This window comes from Papilio xuthus, unplaced genomic scaffold (assembly GCF_000836235.2).
Source record: "Papilio xuthus unplaced genomic scaffold, Pxut_1.1 DF826961.1, whole genome shotgun sequence".
Lineage (NCBI taxonomy): Eukaryota > Metazoa > Arthropoda > Insecta > Lepidoptera > Papilionidae > Papilio > Papilio xuthus.
In genome coordinates, this window is record NW_013531688.1 from 322,638 (window position 1) to 338,996 (window position 16,359).

At 40.1% G+C, this 16,359-nt stretch overlaps 1 protein-coding gene across 5 annotated transcripts in view; it reads left to right on the forward strand.

Annotated features, from left to right (window-relative positions):
* The window catches only part of hth (Meis homeobox homothorax), a 210,078-nt gene that overhangs the window by 116,075 nt on the left and 77,644 nt on the right, over positions 1–16,359 (forward strand). For 3 of the 5 annotated variants that reach the window (XM_013315320.1, XM_013315323.1, XM_013315322.1), the window contains exon 9: positions 13,337–13,494. In XM_013315320.1, the coding sequence (XP_013170774.1) occupies positions 13,337–13,494 (158 nt within the window). The remainder of the gene's footprint in view (positions 1–13,336; positions 13,495–16,359) is intronic. The other 2 variants (XM_013315321.1, XM_013315324.1) reach the window with 1 other exon arrangement.

The following is a 16,359-nucleotide window of genomic DNA, read 5'->3' on the forward strand; positions in this document are numbered from 1 at the left end:
CGAACGGTACAACGGCGACTATATAGGATGTCGGCTGACGAACGTAACGTTATTCGCGACCACGTCAAAGAACTTTTACATGCGAAGATTATCAGACCCAGCTGCTATCCTTTTGCAAGCCCAGCTTTCTTGTCAAGAAGCACGATGGTTCAGACCGTAGGTGTAACGATTACCGCGAACTTAACATTAACACTGTGCCGGACCGTTGTCCACTTCCTTTGATTTCCGCGGCTCATGATTCACATAGACGCGACGGGTAAGCTTAGCAGTAGCTATAAATTGTACTATGAACCGAGTAAAAAGGAGCTTCGCCTTTAGAACTTTTAATTGGTAAGGTGGCAAGTACTCTGTCGATGATGTGCGGTGACGCAGAGGTTAATGTCGACGATCTTGAGGAGATTCGCGAAAACGTGTTAGAAAATATAAAAACCTGTGCAGCGTATGATAAATCTCGTTTCGACAAAACAAAGGCAAAAATTGTTAACTTTTCGGTCGGTGACTTTGTGTTGTTAGCAACTGAAGTGTGTAATCAAACAAAATTAAATCTGAAGTTTAAAGGGCCGTTTAAAGTAGTTGAAGTATTGGATGGTGACCGTTACACATTGAAAGCTTTAAATTCAAGGCGTACTTACAAATGTTTACACGATAGGTTATGAAAGATGCCAGCAGGTCATATACCAGTCGAGGTTGATGTAAATGATGATGGTTAGCAAGTTTAAGTTGTTGTGGAAACTCGAGTAAGGGGACTCTATCGACCGTATTTTGTTCGACCGTACCAGTGGTTATTTCGTAGTCGTAGCCCGGTAGAAATCGGTGTCTCCTGACGCAACTCAGGTAGTCCGTGGGTGCGCGGTGCGCGATTAACTCTGGCGGAGGTCGTGGTCTGCAGAGACCGTATCGTGTGGTCACGGGGTGACACACGGGCGATCCACTCGATGGATATGCGTACAGATTCTGAACCATGCGCTGGTTGTGTGTGAGCAATGTGATTGCTGTTCGGCTGGAGAGCCGTGGCGATAGATGTCTTACTCGGGAGTTTTAAACTGGTTTGTGTATTAGTAGTAAACTGTGCATAGTTGTACTGAGTAAATTCGTGGTTCGACGACTGACTGTGGTATATGGCTCTGGCTGATGTGTAATGAACAATCCCCTGTTGTCTGATTGGTTAATGTTATTGAAGTAGTTTAAAGTTTTAATGACTTTTAGTTTGCCCACAAAGAGTAAAGTGTTGTCAGGAGTGACCGAGTGGAACAGAGGTTCTCGTGGATGTTTCTTTTTGTTGTAGCTTAACCATCACACGAGGACGTGTGCAAGCAGGATGGCCGTGTCGTAATCAACGCAACACTAGCGCCACTGCGGCAGTTGAGTTTACTCCGGAAAGTGACGCCAGCGCCGTCTGTCGGCGTTCGATGGGTCAACACCTTACCAGCCGAGGCACGGCAGCAGAACACTTCTCCTGTGGCTGCCGACTGGAACGGACATTGAACCATCGCGCGTTACCTACGTTATTATAATTGTAATTTGAAGATTGGAAAGTGCACCATGAACCCCTCTGCAAGCGGCAACCCACCTCCGCCGTCATATATTTTAATATCACGATTAAAAAGTGAGAGTACTTGACTTTATTAACTTTATGTAGATTATATTAAATTGTTATTTTCTTACTTTAAAACACATAATTCTTTTATCAGATATGATATCAACATTCAGATAAACTCCTCGTGTTTTTTAAAGCTCATGAATTAATTAGGTCTAATCTGTGTTGTTTATTAGTTTATTTAATTTGGGTACCAGGAATTTATGACTATTGGTTATCGTAGGAAATGAAAAATGTAGATAAAGGTGGCTATAAATATGCGATATCAAGAACTAAATCAAAGAACAAGACTAGAAGATAGGGTTAATCTTAGCGTGGGTTTCCATTGCCGAATAATATTCTGTGTCGTGTTTTTTATAATGACCACCATGTACTTAACTATATTACAACCTGAAGGTGATGCGATCGAAAATTGGTACACTTTAGTTCAATAAATGCCTTTTTCTATTCATGTATAACCACATCATTTTTAGAAAAATTGACGCCGTCAATTTGTTCCAATCTTTGGCTGTATTTCAATGTCGCTGTATCTAGTATTTGAGATCTTTTAGTTCTTTAGAAGATTCCTTAGTTAATTTCGACAATTTTGTCTTTAATTGTAGCAGTAGTAATCAAAACTAATTGTTATATACAACTTCTAGTAATCGTTTTAAAAGTAGAATCATCTTTAACAGTTTATTACTAAGAATCAGTGCGACGAATGTTCATCGAATAGCTTCAGAGACGCCGCGCGGCGAACTACAGTATCCCTTTAACTGGAACTGGTTAGTCAACAATTACAATGATATCCATTGCGTCATCTACACTTTAATAAGTCTCTATTAAGGCTCCCTTAGTGACTGAAACCTGTGCCGATTTAAGAGCCATACCAGTGAACATTCGTTCAAAAGACCATATGGGTTCTCTAGTTTTGATTCCTCATTTACTCTTTAAATTTAAAGAATGAATGGAAAGAATATGAGTATATTGCACTCAAGGGACTCTTAGAAGAAGAAATATCCTCGTTCTATACGTATCCTCCTCTCTCGTTGGAAAGTAGGCAATACAATTTTGGCACATTTACGTGGCCATTTTATCGTTTGCTACCTTATATTATGAAAAAAAAAGAGGAAAAACAGCAAATAGTTTTATGTCAGTATTTTAATTTAGACTAATCTAGTTTAACGAACTGCTAGTCCGTTTCATTAATGAAATCCAGCCAGTTGTGCAGTGAAACTAACAAAAGCTCAGCATCCAGATTGTCTCGTGCGTCTATATTTATGCGCGCGCGCATCTCCCCGCGTAACGAGCTGGGCGGTGCGGTGGTGAGGGGGGGGCGGGGGGAAGATGAATTGCTTCTAAGCACTGTCTTGATACATAACCTGCGTAATTACTCGGCCACATTTCATTACGAATTTATTTATGTTCGTATTGTTTGTCCTTAATTTCTTAATTGATATTCTCTTGACAAATATTAGTAAATAAATCTTAGTAATACTTGTTTATCATGGAATTCTACTGCCTCGATACTTAAAACATATCTCTTTATTTTCAAACAGACACATTTTCATACAAGTTTTTTGACCCATATGGCATACTTATATTTATGAAAGCACAGACAGACAAGATTTTACACTTCCAAGGGTTTTGAATGTCTGGTCTGTGAATGTTTAGGAAAACAATAACAAACAATAAAAACTTCCTTTGCAATATAAACAAATTGCTGCTACTTTTTATGTGCGATAGTTGCGCCATCTTGTGTACGGTGGTAATAATTCGCATTATTTGTCATTGGTGCGTGGACGTAGGCGGGCATATCTGTTTGTATCTCGCACATTGCCCGCCCACGAGGCTTTAATGCACCTAAAGTGCCCTCTTGATGTACGCCCTCCGAGATAGCCTGCGCATCTACATCTCAAAGACCTAGCTTATACCTAAAACTATTCAGATATCTCATAAGTTACGACAAGTTATTGGATGTTGCAAGATCATTCGACTAACTCTGTACTATCTTTCTTTATCGAGGATGTGTCGGATTTTAAATCTCTTAAGTAATGGACCTTTCTTCTTTCTGGTAGCTGGGAAATTGAGGGGATGGTTGTTCAGGAGGAAGATAACAACAATAAAACCGTTTTAATCAAGTCACCAATAAAGAAGTACTAGGAAGGCATAACGTCGCGCGATGACTATTTGTCGGCGGCGGTCAGCTTATTACGCGGCAAATATACCCGCTTATTTATGCGCCAAGACACGCGCAGCGGCGGCGCATCAATCCCGCGTTAATCCCCACATTATTTGCGAAATGAGCGAAACTGCATTTAATGACGCGACGCAGCGCCGCGCGGCTATTTCTGACGATGTAAATGATCGCCAAATACCATTCGTTTACGATGCGACGCACTCCGCACTCAGGTTGCCAACTTAGGGATTCAAAAACGATGCTCCGAATACCTCATTGATCCTAAATTATTTTATGCGATACATCGACGGACATTTTGATGTGTTTAAATATGTATAACATTTTGCGTTATGGTCTTTACTGTTAATAACTTTTAACTCGTAAGATCATTGGCTGTCCGCAGCCAGTGGTCGTGATTTACGCGGCACCCATGGCCATTGCGATTCATTGGTGCATTTGTCGTAAAATACGCTGTTTACGAGCGTCGCGTAATGACCACCCTCTCAATTAGACGTAGGCCGCGTCCCGCGCTCGTCACGTCGTCACGCCGACAGCTCGCGTCACGCTGACGGATGGAGTCCACGCGAAACGTGACATTATCGGTGTTGCCACCGCTCTTGGCAAACACTCGCACGTCTTAGCTCAACTCTTTGAGGTTGCTTTTTCGTTTTGCACTGTCAAATACCTTTTTATAGCGAGAATTTATTTCAGCTTATATATGATGCTCAGATTCCGTATGATTCAATGTAGTCGGGGGCTAATTTTCTTTACTCTTTATAAAGCAAAGTAATAAATTAATCAAGATGACACGACACATAAATATGGGATATATATTTAATAATGTACCAAACGACTTAGTGTCAATAAAATGTATATTGCGTATTAAAAGTTAAGTTAATCGCGAAGGATAATTAAGTGGTAATAAAATTTTACTATGCCATTATTGTGTTATAATAACCTTAATATTCTTGATGCGTGCGCGCTGAGGTGATCGCCGCATACAATTCTTAGCACGTCCTATTCAAATAACAATTAGTTACGAGGCAAACGCAGCCGGCGACGTCCACGACACCGACTAGTAGGAACTAGCAGTGTTACTGACCCAAACTGTACCGACTATTCTTCCTTTAACACCGTTTAATGTCTGTGTGAATTACTGTATGCGTTATTATGCCGCCGGCAGTTTACTGGGAACTCTCGCTGAATATATTTACCGCGAGGAAGGTGGTAAGGAATTTGAAGACTTGCTAGACTATCGAATGTCGCGCGGGGAATGTTAATTAGCCGTATCTGACGCGTACACGAGATTTATTTCGCTCAAATGGGTTTCGTGTGCAGATAAGACGCGGCGAGGTGACTCGCAAATCTCACTCTAATAAATTCTACATCGATGAAAATATTCACAACGAGTTCGTGAAATACGCAATCGAAAACATTTACAGGCAGTTCACAGTCGAAGCTCATATATATTATGTGTTTTACGTTCGTTTTTTTGTTGAAATGAAAACATTGTCGCTATCGGGTCGCACGCCGGCCATTCAAAACATCGAGGAGTATCGTATCTTGACTGATTGGAGTCGGCCGGAGCTTAATTAAAACTCGCATTTCTATACAGGATGGTTCGGTTTTAGAGAATAAATTAACACGGGCATCTTACGGTGCCTTTAATAAAGGCCATGTTCGTGTAATAAGCGCGTTGCAGGCGCGGTGAAGGTGCGGCGGGAATGCGATGGTATCGCGGTATCGAGGAGAGCACTCGGCGTGTATCGAGTGATCAGTGTATAGGACGATGACATCGGGCGGTTGCTCGATAACGACGGACGGACGACTTTTTGTTTTGAGTATTAATTTTCGCCTGCGATACAGGGATGATACGGCTGGTAAAGTCATGTCTACTTTGTTAAGGACATCAGATACTCTTAATGTTGCCCAAAACTTGTTTATAAATACGCTTCGGAGAAAGGGAACGATAGTTTGATGCGCCCACCTCACAATAAGTGCTCATCGGAGTTTTTTTACTGTGTTATGTTTTTTAACTGTTTTAGCTATGTTTTGAATAATGTTTCCTTATATCTATGCAAACTTTGAGATACAAAAGATATTATACTGATAAATGATAGCGTTGTACTTTTCTTTCTTTTTATTACAGTCCGTATAGTGTAATCGAGAGGCAAGTAACGAATACACTGTCTAGAAAGGTATAAAAGATGGCCGCGTCAGACGTACAAACGGACAAAACCGCGAATTAATCACCCGACAAGTCGGTGTAATGTTACTGCATGTACTAGGCTATCATGAGGCGGGCGGTGTTCATAAATACGCGATATGAGGCCGCACACGGCGCGATCATGCGCTCCCAATGGTCGGCACCGACCGGTTGCTACCAGGCTGCGTAGGCGACGTCTCACTTGTACCGGTAAATTCAAAAATTCCGATATCTCATTGGCCGTGTTGTTCGGTGACAGGCCTCGTGGCCTCGTGGGTAGCGTCACTAATCTCCTCTGTCAAGATACAAAGATTTAATAGGCATCTGAATTACATCCAATTTATCTATTGATCTGCTTTCATATCTTTAAAATAAAATATATTTTTTATCTCCTTATTAGTAAGTAACATTAAATATGCAAATAAAATCAAAAATAATTGGATAAATGTGTTTATAATTAACAAAATTCCGCTTGGATTCACCAACAAGTCGCTATAGCCGAGATAATGACAGAGATTCGCATTTGCATCGAAAGGCAAGGGAGTTAGTTGATCATCGTCTGCAAACATCAACCCTCGCTCGCTGACAGTTTAACCCCATTTAAACAAATGCGTCCACGACGAAAGCCAATGCATATTTAGCCGTCAGCCATCTTGATTAATATGTGCTCGCCTCAATCTACACCCACATGACTTTTTATTTTTATCATTTTATTTTACAATATTTAGAGGTAATTTTAAAATAGTACGAAGTACAGATAAACTTAAAAACTTGTAGTTACCTATTTTTCGTTAAATTCAATACTAAATTTGACTTGTAAGAGACGGTCTTTAATTTTAATTAGGAGTGAAGTTGAGTTGAGTCATTCTTGAGTTGAAATATGGTTGACAAGTTCCGTTTATATTTTGTATCATCTTATTTGTTCTTTATGTACAAATACCTGTTAAGGGTTACGAAAGAATTAAAAAGAGATATAGGAATGTTAATTTAAATTTGTTATGGAAGTTTTATTATTTTAAAGTGGCCGTTATTGATATACTTTGTTTCAGGCAAAAAAATATTTCTCATTTAAATGTCACACGCGTCGTAAAACGTTCGTGTAATCGTTTCGGTAATCTTAAAAGGATTAGATTTTCGTATTTAAAATTTTAAGATGTCTCCAAAAGCGGACCCGTCATAAAATGCCCGCACCTATCTCAGTCGTATCGGGTTTAATGAAAACCGCCGGAATCTCGCAAAATCCGGCCCTCACCGGTTAATATATGCGATTTTTATCAGTCCCGCCCGGCCGGGGGGCGGCAGGGTTACAAAATATGCAAAAATCAGCGCCCGGGGTGAATATTAAGTAATGTAATTTTGTAGAATATTACGAAATTAAGATTTAAATTGAAACCAATGCGCAGAAGGGAGAGTTCCTACTTCATAATTTGATCAGATTGAAATTTTTGAACTCTCTTATAATTCTAGTTAGCTCAAGTGTAAAGCTTTTGACGATGAAATTATCTTGACAATCAGATTAAGGCACTTCGTATACAAGGCAACGTAAATCTTTGAAACCCTGCTATTATAGTCGCTAAGACACTTACGCAACAATAATATAAATAATAATATAAATATATAAATAATATAAATAATATAAATAATAAATCATAGAGGTTCGTACACAACGCGCATCCCAAAATTTTATTCTTGAGACGTTAAAACCAGTCACTCGCAACTTATTTGTCAAGACCGTTGTCAAAATCACTGCAATATTCAAGATGGTAAAGAAAACCTATACATAGTACTCGTTACGACTGAACTAACTGAATAGACGACTTGCGTCGACGTCATTGTGTGTGCGGAGTGCGCAACGCAATACTTGCGACGCAACATAGTTTCCAACGTTTATGTTGTCCTTAGTGAAATTTGAAACATAAGACAGATACAAAGCACTATTTACCTTTGACTTGGTGACATAGATGTAAGCAAACTGTTTACGCGTCCACAGACGACTGACTTGTCTTTTGACACTTGAGGTTCTAGCACTAAACAAGTACGAATTAAGTCACAATGTGACTGTTATACCTATGTTGTTAGGTAACAAAGGCGTCTCTTATCATGAGGATATCAAGTAGCATTTCTCTATAATAATTCCCTCAGTCAGTGTTCCTTTGTGAATTCATTTTACAGTCTAAAGGAAAGGGTTCAAGTATTAACCAATTTAATCTAGATTTCACCCAAGAATCCGAACGAGCGGTATAAAAAACTTAGTAACCTATGTGTTGTTCCAGACTATATTCTACATCTATGCCAAATTACGGCAACATCCATACAACTGTTCTGGAGATACCTTTTAAGAAACATCCATCCATCCAAATATTCGCATTTATAATATTAGTAAGATACATCAAGATCGGTCATCGTGGCGATCCTTGGGGGAGGCCTATGCCCAGCAGTGGGCGTCTCATGGCTGAGTAGATAGATAGAAGATACATCTTGACTCTGTTTTAGCTAAGCTAACGTAAAGACTGAACCATTATCCTGGTGATAAGATAACCTCTTTGTACTTAGATGGATACTTTAAAAGTATGTTAAATAGTTTTAAAAGTGCAGACAAAGTATGTGATGGATGATTAAATGAAGAAGCGAAGCGCAAAGAAGCGAGCGTGGGTAAGATCGCTTAGCGTACAAAACGGCAGCGTTCGTCTGCGGAGTTACGGCACATTTAATGGTCCATAAAGGCACCCCATAACTCGGCTATCTACCGGATCATTCCGAGTGTTATTCCCTCTTAATTGCCCGTTCCGGGCGGAATCGTCAATTCGAGATATTAAACTAATTTTCAATGCTGTGTAATCGGCGCAACGTGAGCACCTCTGTAAGGGTTGTCGTCTCTCTGTCTCTCTGTCTCTATACCCGTTATCCAAGTATGAACAATTGATTTCATTATTGTTTTATGTTCAGTAATGTTATTAGGACGTTTGCACTATTGATAAAAGATTTGTCAGTAATATGAGATGTAGTTTATTTAAAAAATAAATTCCCATTCGTATTTAAAATGCTGGCATAATAGTATTAATTTGATGCGACTCCGGCCGCTATTCATCAGTTCCCGGTGCCCGCTGTATGCAATGCGCGGGCCTCGCTCAACGCTATTACCTCACTACCCAATAATCTCACAAAAGCTCGATGCAACCGACTCTTCCATCATCGCAAACATAATTAACATCACGACAAAGCACAATGACCTTTATGTCTATAACAGCAGAGCTCTCAGAAACTGCCCTGATGTATTTGCGATAGGTCTTCGTTTCGGGTGCCAATTTTAATTAGCCCTCCCCTCCGCCCCTCTCCACCCCGCCGCCAACACCCGCGAGCCCCGCTGCCCGCGCAGCACCCTCAGCGCCCAGATAAGGGTGTTTGCAAATAGGAGGGACTGCAAAGAAGCCAATCCATCAAATCGGTGAGCGCATTACGACACCACGCTTGTCGCTCTTTAGGGATTGGTCACGTTGTTAAAATAATTTATCGATAAATTGGGAGATTATTTTAAAATGTCACGTTGGCAATTTCGAGCGCCTTTAATATTTAAACAGGATCTTAAGACGGGCCGATGCTCCCTTATTTTCGTAAATTATGTTAAACATAATGAGGGCGGGATTCCAATAACAGTACGCAAGAAAATATTGCCCTTGAATGTCAATGTTTATGACTTAAACATTCTTTGTATTTAACTTATAAAAATAATCAAGTAATCAAAATTGTTAACAGCTTCTTGTGTGGTGTACCTGCTATCGATGTTTCCCACGGCGGTACATCACTAGCGGCGCGTGCTTTCAGTTGATTGGCGTAACTCGATAGCCCTGCACTCATTTGTGCCCCGCACTAATGTCGATAAATCTCGCAGGAGAGCGGTGTCAATAGCACTCGATGGAAGTTCTTAAAATTATCGTGGCGCCTACTTTGTGCAATTTCTTTCTATTTTGATCGTATTTAATTTTGGATGTATCAAAAGCATCTCTTTTTAATTAAAATATTTGTCATGTTTCAAAATTTTCTACACATATTAATTTTATATACAGATGTAATAATGTAATTTTACAATATTATAAATTGTAAATTTATGTTTAAAATGTATAAGAATCGAAAAAAAATTGTCTAAATTTTATGATCAAATATTTCAAACCTTAACTGTAACCACAGCATCCCTGTAACTGAGAAGGCGACGTGCTCTCTCCCGGGGGTCGGGGATTCGGTGTCGTGTTGCAACAATCGGCTTACGAATGCCTCGGGACCAAACACCACACTATTGATGGATTAGCTTTAATGAGCGTTCATGTTTCGAAGTGCCACTTTAGACAATCTTGCTTATTGCGCTTTTCAGATATTAAAATGCGCTAATTTATGTGGTTTATAAGTATTACTTTGCCCTGGTTTGCTAACGACTAACTTTATGTTCTAACAATGATGGTAAAAAAAATATTCAAGCTTTAGCTTATTTTCCCTATTCATGGGTTGATGATCTCCTGATATCTTACTCTGATTATGTTACTGTCTGAAAAATTACAATATAACTTAAGTATTAAGCACTAATACAAGATAATAAGGGTCATAAATACTAAAAAGTTATTGTAAGCAGGGTTGGCAAGATCTTGAAACAAGTGACATTAAAGGTACTCAGTAAAGTTATCAGTTCCTTGCTTGGTGTTTCTAGAGACAAGGTCGTTGAACTGTTGTGTAACAACAGTCCTACAGGGCCACGAGCACATCGATTGCATTAAGTTAATTTAAACGTTCTCTTGACTTTTCGCACGCATCCCTCATTGTGTTTGTACACACCCATTTGGGGTTGTATTAGTGAATATTAAGGGTCGCTCCCTGTGTGCGTGGTCCCGAGATGAATTAGGGGATTACAGGGACTGCATCATGCAACTGCACTCTGATTTTGCACGCTGATCAAACTACAGGATGTATCTATTTCCATGGAAGAAATGGAAAGTGAAAACAGAAAAACATTACTATGAATTTAACCTTGATTTTGTGACATTTTCACAAGTTAATTAAATACACCTTTACCTACTTGGTAATAGAATAAGGTTTGTACAGCTCAATCCCTGCAAAGATTGGAATGTAAAATATGAAGACAAAGCAAATGAATTTCTGCGTAGTGTTGGAACGCTCGCAACAGTTCTGTGAAGCGCTTGGCGAAGGTTCAGCATAACTTTCAAATATCTGTCGAGATAAATAACAGGCCGCGACCGCAATTGAAAGATAACCAATACGATTTGAGTAAAATACAAACCGCAGCATTATCTTTAACGTGGCCTACTTTTGAATCGCGATTTCAACCAAAGCGATCACCCATTTGTGAAGTAAAGATGCATCTGAAACTGCTTTTATAGTTTTTATGACTTTTTGCATCATATATATTTTTTACAGAAAAATGTTTAAATTAAGCAAAATTCTAAGTAAACACAAATTCGTAATATCTTTGGTAACAACATTATCTGTAATGCAGTATGGTTAAAATTTAAAGCAATATACACAATAGCATTGGGGTTAGTTCAATTCGCAAATAAAACAATTACCGACCGTGGATCTCACTGTTTTTGTCAAATTCAAAGATTTTTATTGTGAGTGGTACACCCTATATCGCGGTGGGGAGCGACGCAGGGGCGACGGGTAATGGCCTAAGAGTAATTTTATTACTTTGCCCCTATTACCATCACAATGTGCATGCCACCGGTCGAATACGATACGCGGATACTCGATACTTTGCGTTGCGTTTCATCATTGTCATTTATTTTATCGATATCGAGTCGGCGGACGCCGCACAACACTATTGACTGCAGATGCTTTCCTAGTTAACGCATTGTATTTATTTATTTTTAATATAAATGTTTGTATGTTTTTTTAGCAATACAAATTAATACTAAATCCAATTATCAAGGAAACTTCAAGTTTTTTCCCCAATCAATAAACATGGGAAAGGTTGCTTTTTATCTTTTTAATTTAATGTTGGCTAACATAAATTTCGTGTAATTTTTATTAACCAGGCTAGCAGAAATAAGACGGCGCTCGCAGCCGCTCCGCTGATTCGATTTGTTCCTGTTGCGATGAATATTTGATATGGCTCAGTGCACACTAATTTGTTTATCGTGCTCTGCTCTCCTGGTACACGCGGATAACATTTTCACAGTGAAATTCACATTAATTATTCAGAATTGCAAAACATCTCCGTTGCAATCCCACTGTTTCTCTTTTTCAATCGTCTCGATAACAATTTTAATTACTTTTGTTGTGTTGTTCGGTATATTTTCCAATAAATTGACTAAGTACCAATATTATGTTTGTACTGAAACAGTTAAAATTAAGTCAACCTTTGTCATCTTAACGGGATCAACGATTTACAGTAGTTGTTAGTGTTACATAGTTGCAAAATGTTCTTGTTAATATTTCAAATGCAGACAATTTTTCTGATATTCAATCAGCAACATTGTAAATCGCTAACAGCATAAAACACATATGCGATCTGAAAGAAAACGAGCTATTTGTTGCAAAACGTAACAAGACTAGCCTCATCAAATCTTCGTAGCCAGCGAGCTAGCCAGTCAGTCAGCCAGCCAGCGAACGACGTGTATCGCGACGTAACGAGAATTAATTAAGCGTATATACTCAAGATAGGAATCAACGACGTGGCAGCTGATTAAATAAATAGTCGGCGTTTCTAATTAATATGCCAGACGCGCGGCCGATAAGCGAACATTGCGACATCTTTGCGATTAACACGTTATTCTGATTCTGTGAAAATTTGTCTAACCTGTCTAGACTGTTTATCTAGTTCTCTAAATCTCTAGATAAACCTAGATCATGCATTATAAAAACGCAAACTTACTTCTTAATTAGTTCCACGTGTGGTCTAAAAGTATCCTCCTGTGATAGACGACATATGGTCTATTGGTGTTTCTATTTCCAGTTACTTGATACAGTTTGGATACTTGGAACATTTTCTAAGAATGTGTTTAAAAGGGGATCGTATTACAGGAAGTTTGGTTTTCTGTTCTTTTGAATACAAATCGGACTGTTACAACAAAAACTTTTCGTGAAAAAATATTGTAGCTTTTAACAAAATACAAACTCGACATTTATTACTACGGATTTATCTTATTTATTAATTATTATGTACTGTACCAATTATTACTTTCCTTTGAATATTTGCCTTAAACATAAGTTAATTTTTGTCTAAAAAAATGCTTTATTTCAAAAACTAATAAGCCTGAATAACTATGCATCTGTGCTATGACATATTTTCAAATCGTTTTGTACTAAATATATTCTCCTATTTAGAATATGTGATTCTTTACAAATGTTTGACTCTCTTGATTGTTATTAGGCGACGCGAGCAACGCCAGCATCGGCTCAGGGGAGGGCACGGGGGAGGAAGACGATGACAGCAACGGTAAGAAGAACCAGAAGAAGCGTGGCATCTTTCCCAAGGTGGCCACCAACATCCTGCGAGCCTGGCTCTTCCAGCACTTAACGGTGAGTACTGTAAGTCTAGTTGCACTTATAACCGCTAGATTACTACTAACTTGTACAATGTAAAACGAAAGAACAATGATAATATTGCTGGAAGTGATACAAGTAAAACATTCGTTACAATGTCTTCGCATTCATTAATGTTAGAAGGACAGTAAGAATAACTGTTTGCTTTTGCAATGATTCGTGTATTTGAAATAGCATCGTCATAGTTACGCGGTAAAATGGTACAGTCCGAATTCATTTTTTTTGTTCCAAAACAGTTTGGCCAGTAGGGTAACATTATATTGTGCGAACGCGGCCGCTTCGAGGCAGTTTAGGACAATTGTCCGGCGCCATGTTGCCGGATTTTCAATTAAAATTTCCCGACACACCGATAAATTTTTCATTGCGCACACAAAGACCTAGTTCCAGGAAGTTTCCCGCTAGCGCCCCGCTAACGGAATTAAACTGGTCCGCGCGCTGCGATCGAGCGCGAGCGCCGTATCATTGTGATTGATGACGTAAAAAATAAACATTAGCATAAGACGAGTGCACGGTTCGCCGTTGCGTAGTAATTTCTAGAATGGCTTTCTGCTGGGGCGCGGGGTCGAGGGGGTGGCGGCGCGCGAGGGGGGTGCAATTTCATTACCGGTCCGGATCCGGGCCCATAAATCACCAGGGCCGAAGAAGGCGCTCCCGGCGTTCGGTTCAGGTGACGCGGGCTCTCCGGAGCGCGCTATTTCTGTTTCGTTCGCGACCCGGATCCCGCTCTTTACGGCCGCGGATTCCGCGAAACTTCCAAACGGTTTTAATTGCACCCGCTCTGAAATGTGGCGCCCGGCCGAAGCTCCGACGTCGATGCCTCACGTTTCGGTAGTAGTGCCCGTCGACAATCGAATTAGAAGGCTTTTAGCGCGTGCCGCTTCGCGTTTTTGCGCCTCGGCGTCCGCGCCCATTACGTCCCAAATTACTTGTAATTGCTTCGCTTAGCGCTAAGTGCTTTCATTACCGCGGCCGGATACTGTTTGGGTGCAGAACGTGGCATTTTAAAGTCCCGCTCCTGTTGGCGCGGTGTGAATCGAGTTTGAATTTGGCAGCGGTGTGCGGTTGCCGATGGATCGTCGTCAAAAAGCGCATCCGGCGGCTGGCGGGCTGCGTGCACACCGCACTCGAGCCGTGTAATATTCATTCGATTAGCGGCGCGCCTCGGTCGCGATGACAGTGTGACACGCGACCGCCGCTGATTGCGTTGTGTTTCAATTTGCAACAAATGAACTGGTGTCGCTCCGCCGCCGCTCGCCGCTCTCCGCTCGCCGCCGATCACCGATTACAGGGAAACGAGCTGAGCAGAGAGCCGCTGACTGTTGATTGAATTCCGCCGCTCATTGCGACCATTTCCCCATCGAAAATGTTGCAGGATCGCTGCCCTCTGATTACTCTGTTGCATTTATGATTGTACGAATACACGATGTCCTGTTGCAAGCTCATACGATTGCTTCCACTGCAACGTTTTAAAGCAGCAGTTTGGTTTTCACTTTGCAGGATTAAAAAATTGAAATATTTAAATTTTGTAGCACATTATACATGATATTCCTCAACCATTTATTGGCCATATCTTTTCCAACTTGAAGCAAATTTTATGAAAAAGGTTGTTGTTAGTTTGTATGTCCCAAGTTAAGTCGGTACTAATTTATAACCATTTCTCTATCAAAAGTTGTTGTTTACCATCTGTAGATTGTGACAACCAATTAGGATATTGTTTGGCAGACAGAGGTCACCATGCATTTGTACTGGTCATTGCAATTCGCCATCGACTCAGATGGATATCGGTACTCCGCGCTACGTGCGCTGCTAATTAGAACCTTCCTAACTTGTATTTTATTGATTAGTTGATTTAATTGTGATCACGTTTAAGTCGACTACATTCGGTTGAGTTTGGAAAGCTTTTCTTTTGTTGTTATAAATTTTGAATTAATCTGCATTAGTACCGCAATAGTTAAGAATACTGGTTACAACGCTATTTAGATTGGTAATAAATGCCCGTATCACTTTCTTAACATTTATATCACACAACAGAACGTGTCCGACACTCAAATCCTGTCCCTCCATCCCGTCGCACGCTGATTGTCACTCCCTGTCACGTGTAATCTTGTTAATGATTAATAAATCGGCGAGCACGTCGCGCACGCTTTTCTCCCGCCTCCTGCCTCCGCCCCCTGCCCCGCACGCTCAGAAATAATATTGAATAACGTCTCGGAACAACAAATCCCACCTTGCGACTTTAAGCCCTTTCAGGGGGCTAAAAATAATTATAAGGCTTGCGTAATCCTCCGCCGCAATCCCCAGTGAGAGAATTCTTTGCTTTGTCTTCAGCGGTTACATGTCTGTTGACACTGTTATGTTTGTATAGGCGTGGTTATAAATATAACACGCTAATCTTTGTACTTATACTATGATAGCACATATGGTTATACTGTCTTACTTTTTTTTAAAGTATTATTGATGTATTAATATTACTTATGTAGGTAATAGACGACGGAGAGAGGACAAGACATGCTAGACCTCTTACAAACAGGTCCATTGCACGCCATCATTCTAAATATAATTTTCCCTTCGAAAAACATGATCGTAATTTTGTAAGACAGCTTCAACATAATATTAATAGAAGCACCAGGACATTATGGAACAGAGTAGATATTGCGAAATACGGAATTCCTAGGCGTGCGGTGTTGAGTTACGTTAGTATCGGGTTCGCTTTGAGAAGCACCGCAGCGGAATAGAAGCATCGCGGAATAATCGCCCCGAAAGAATTTATACATTATTTATGCAGAATGCCTCTTGCGTCATGCACGCCTGGTACTTTACGGTTATTACGAGCCTTGTCAAAGTGGGCTT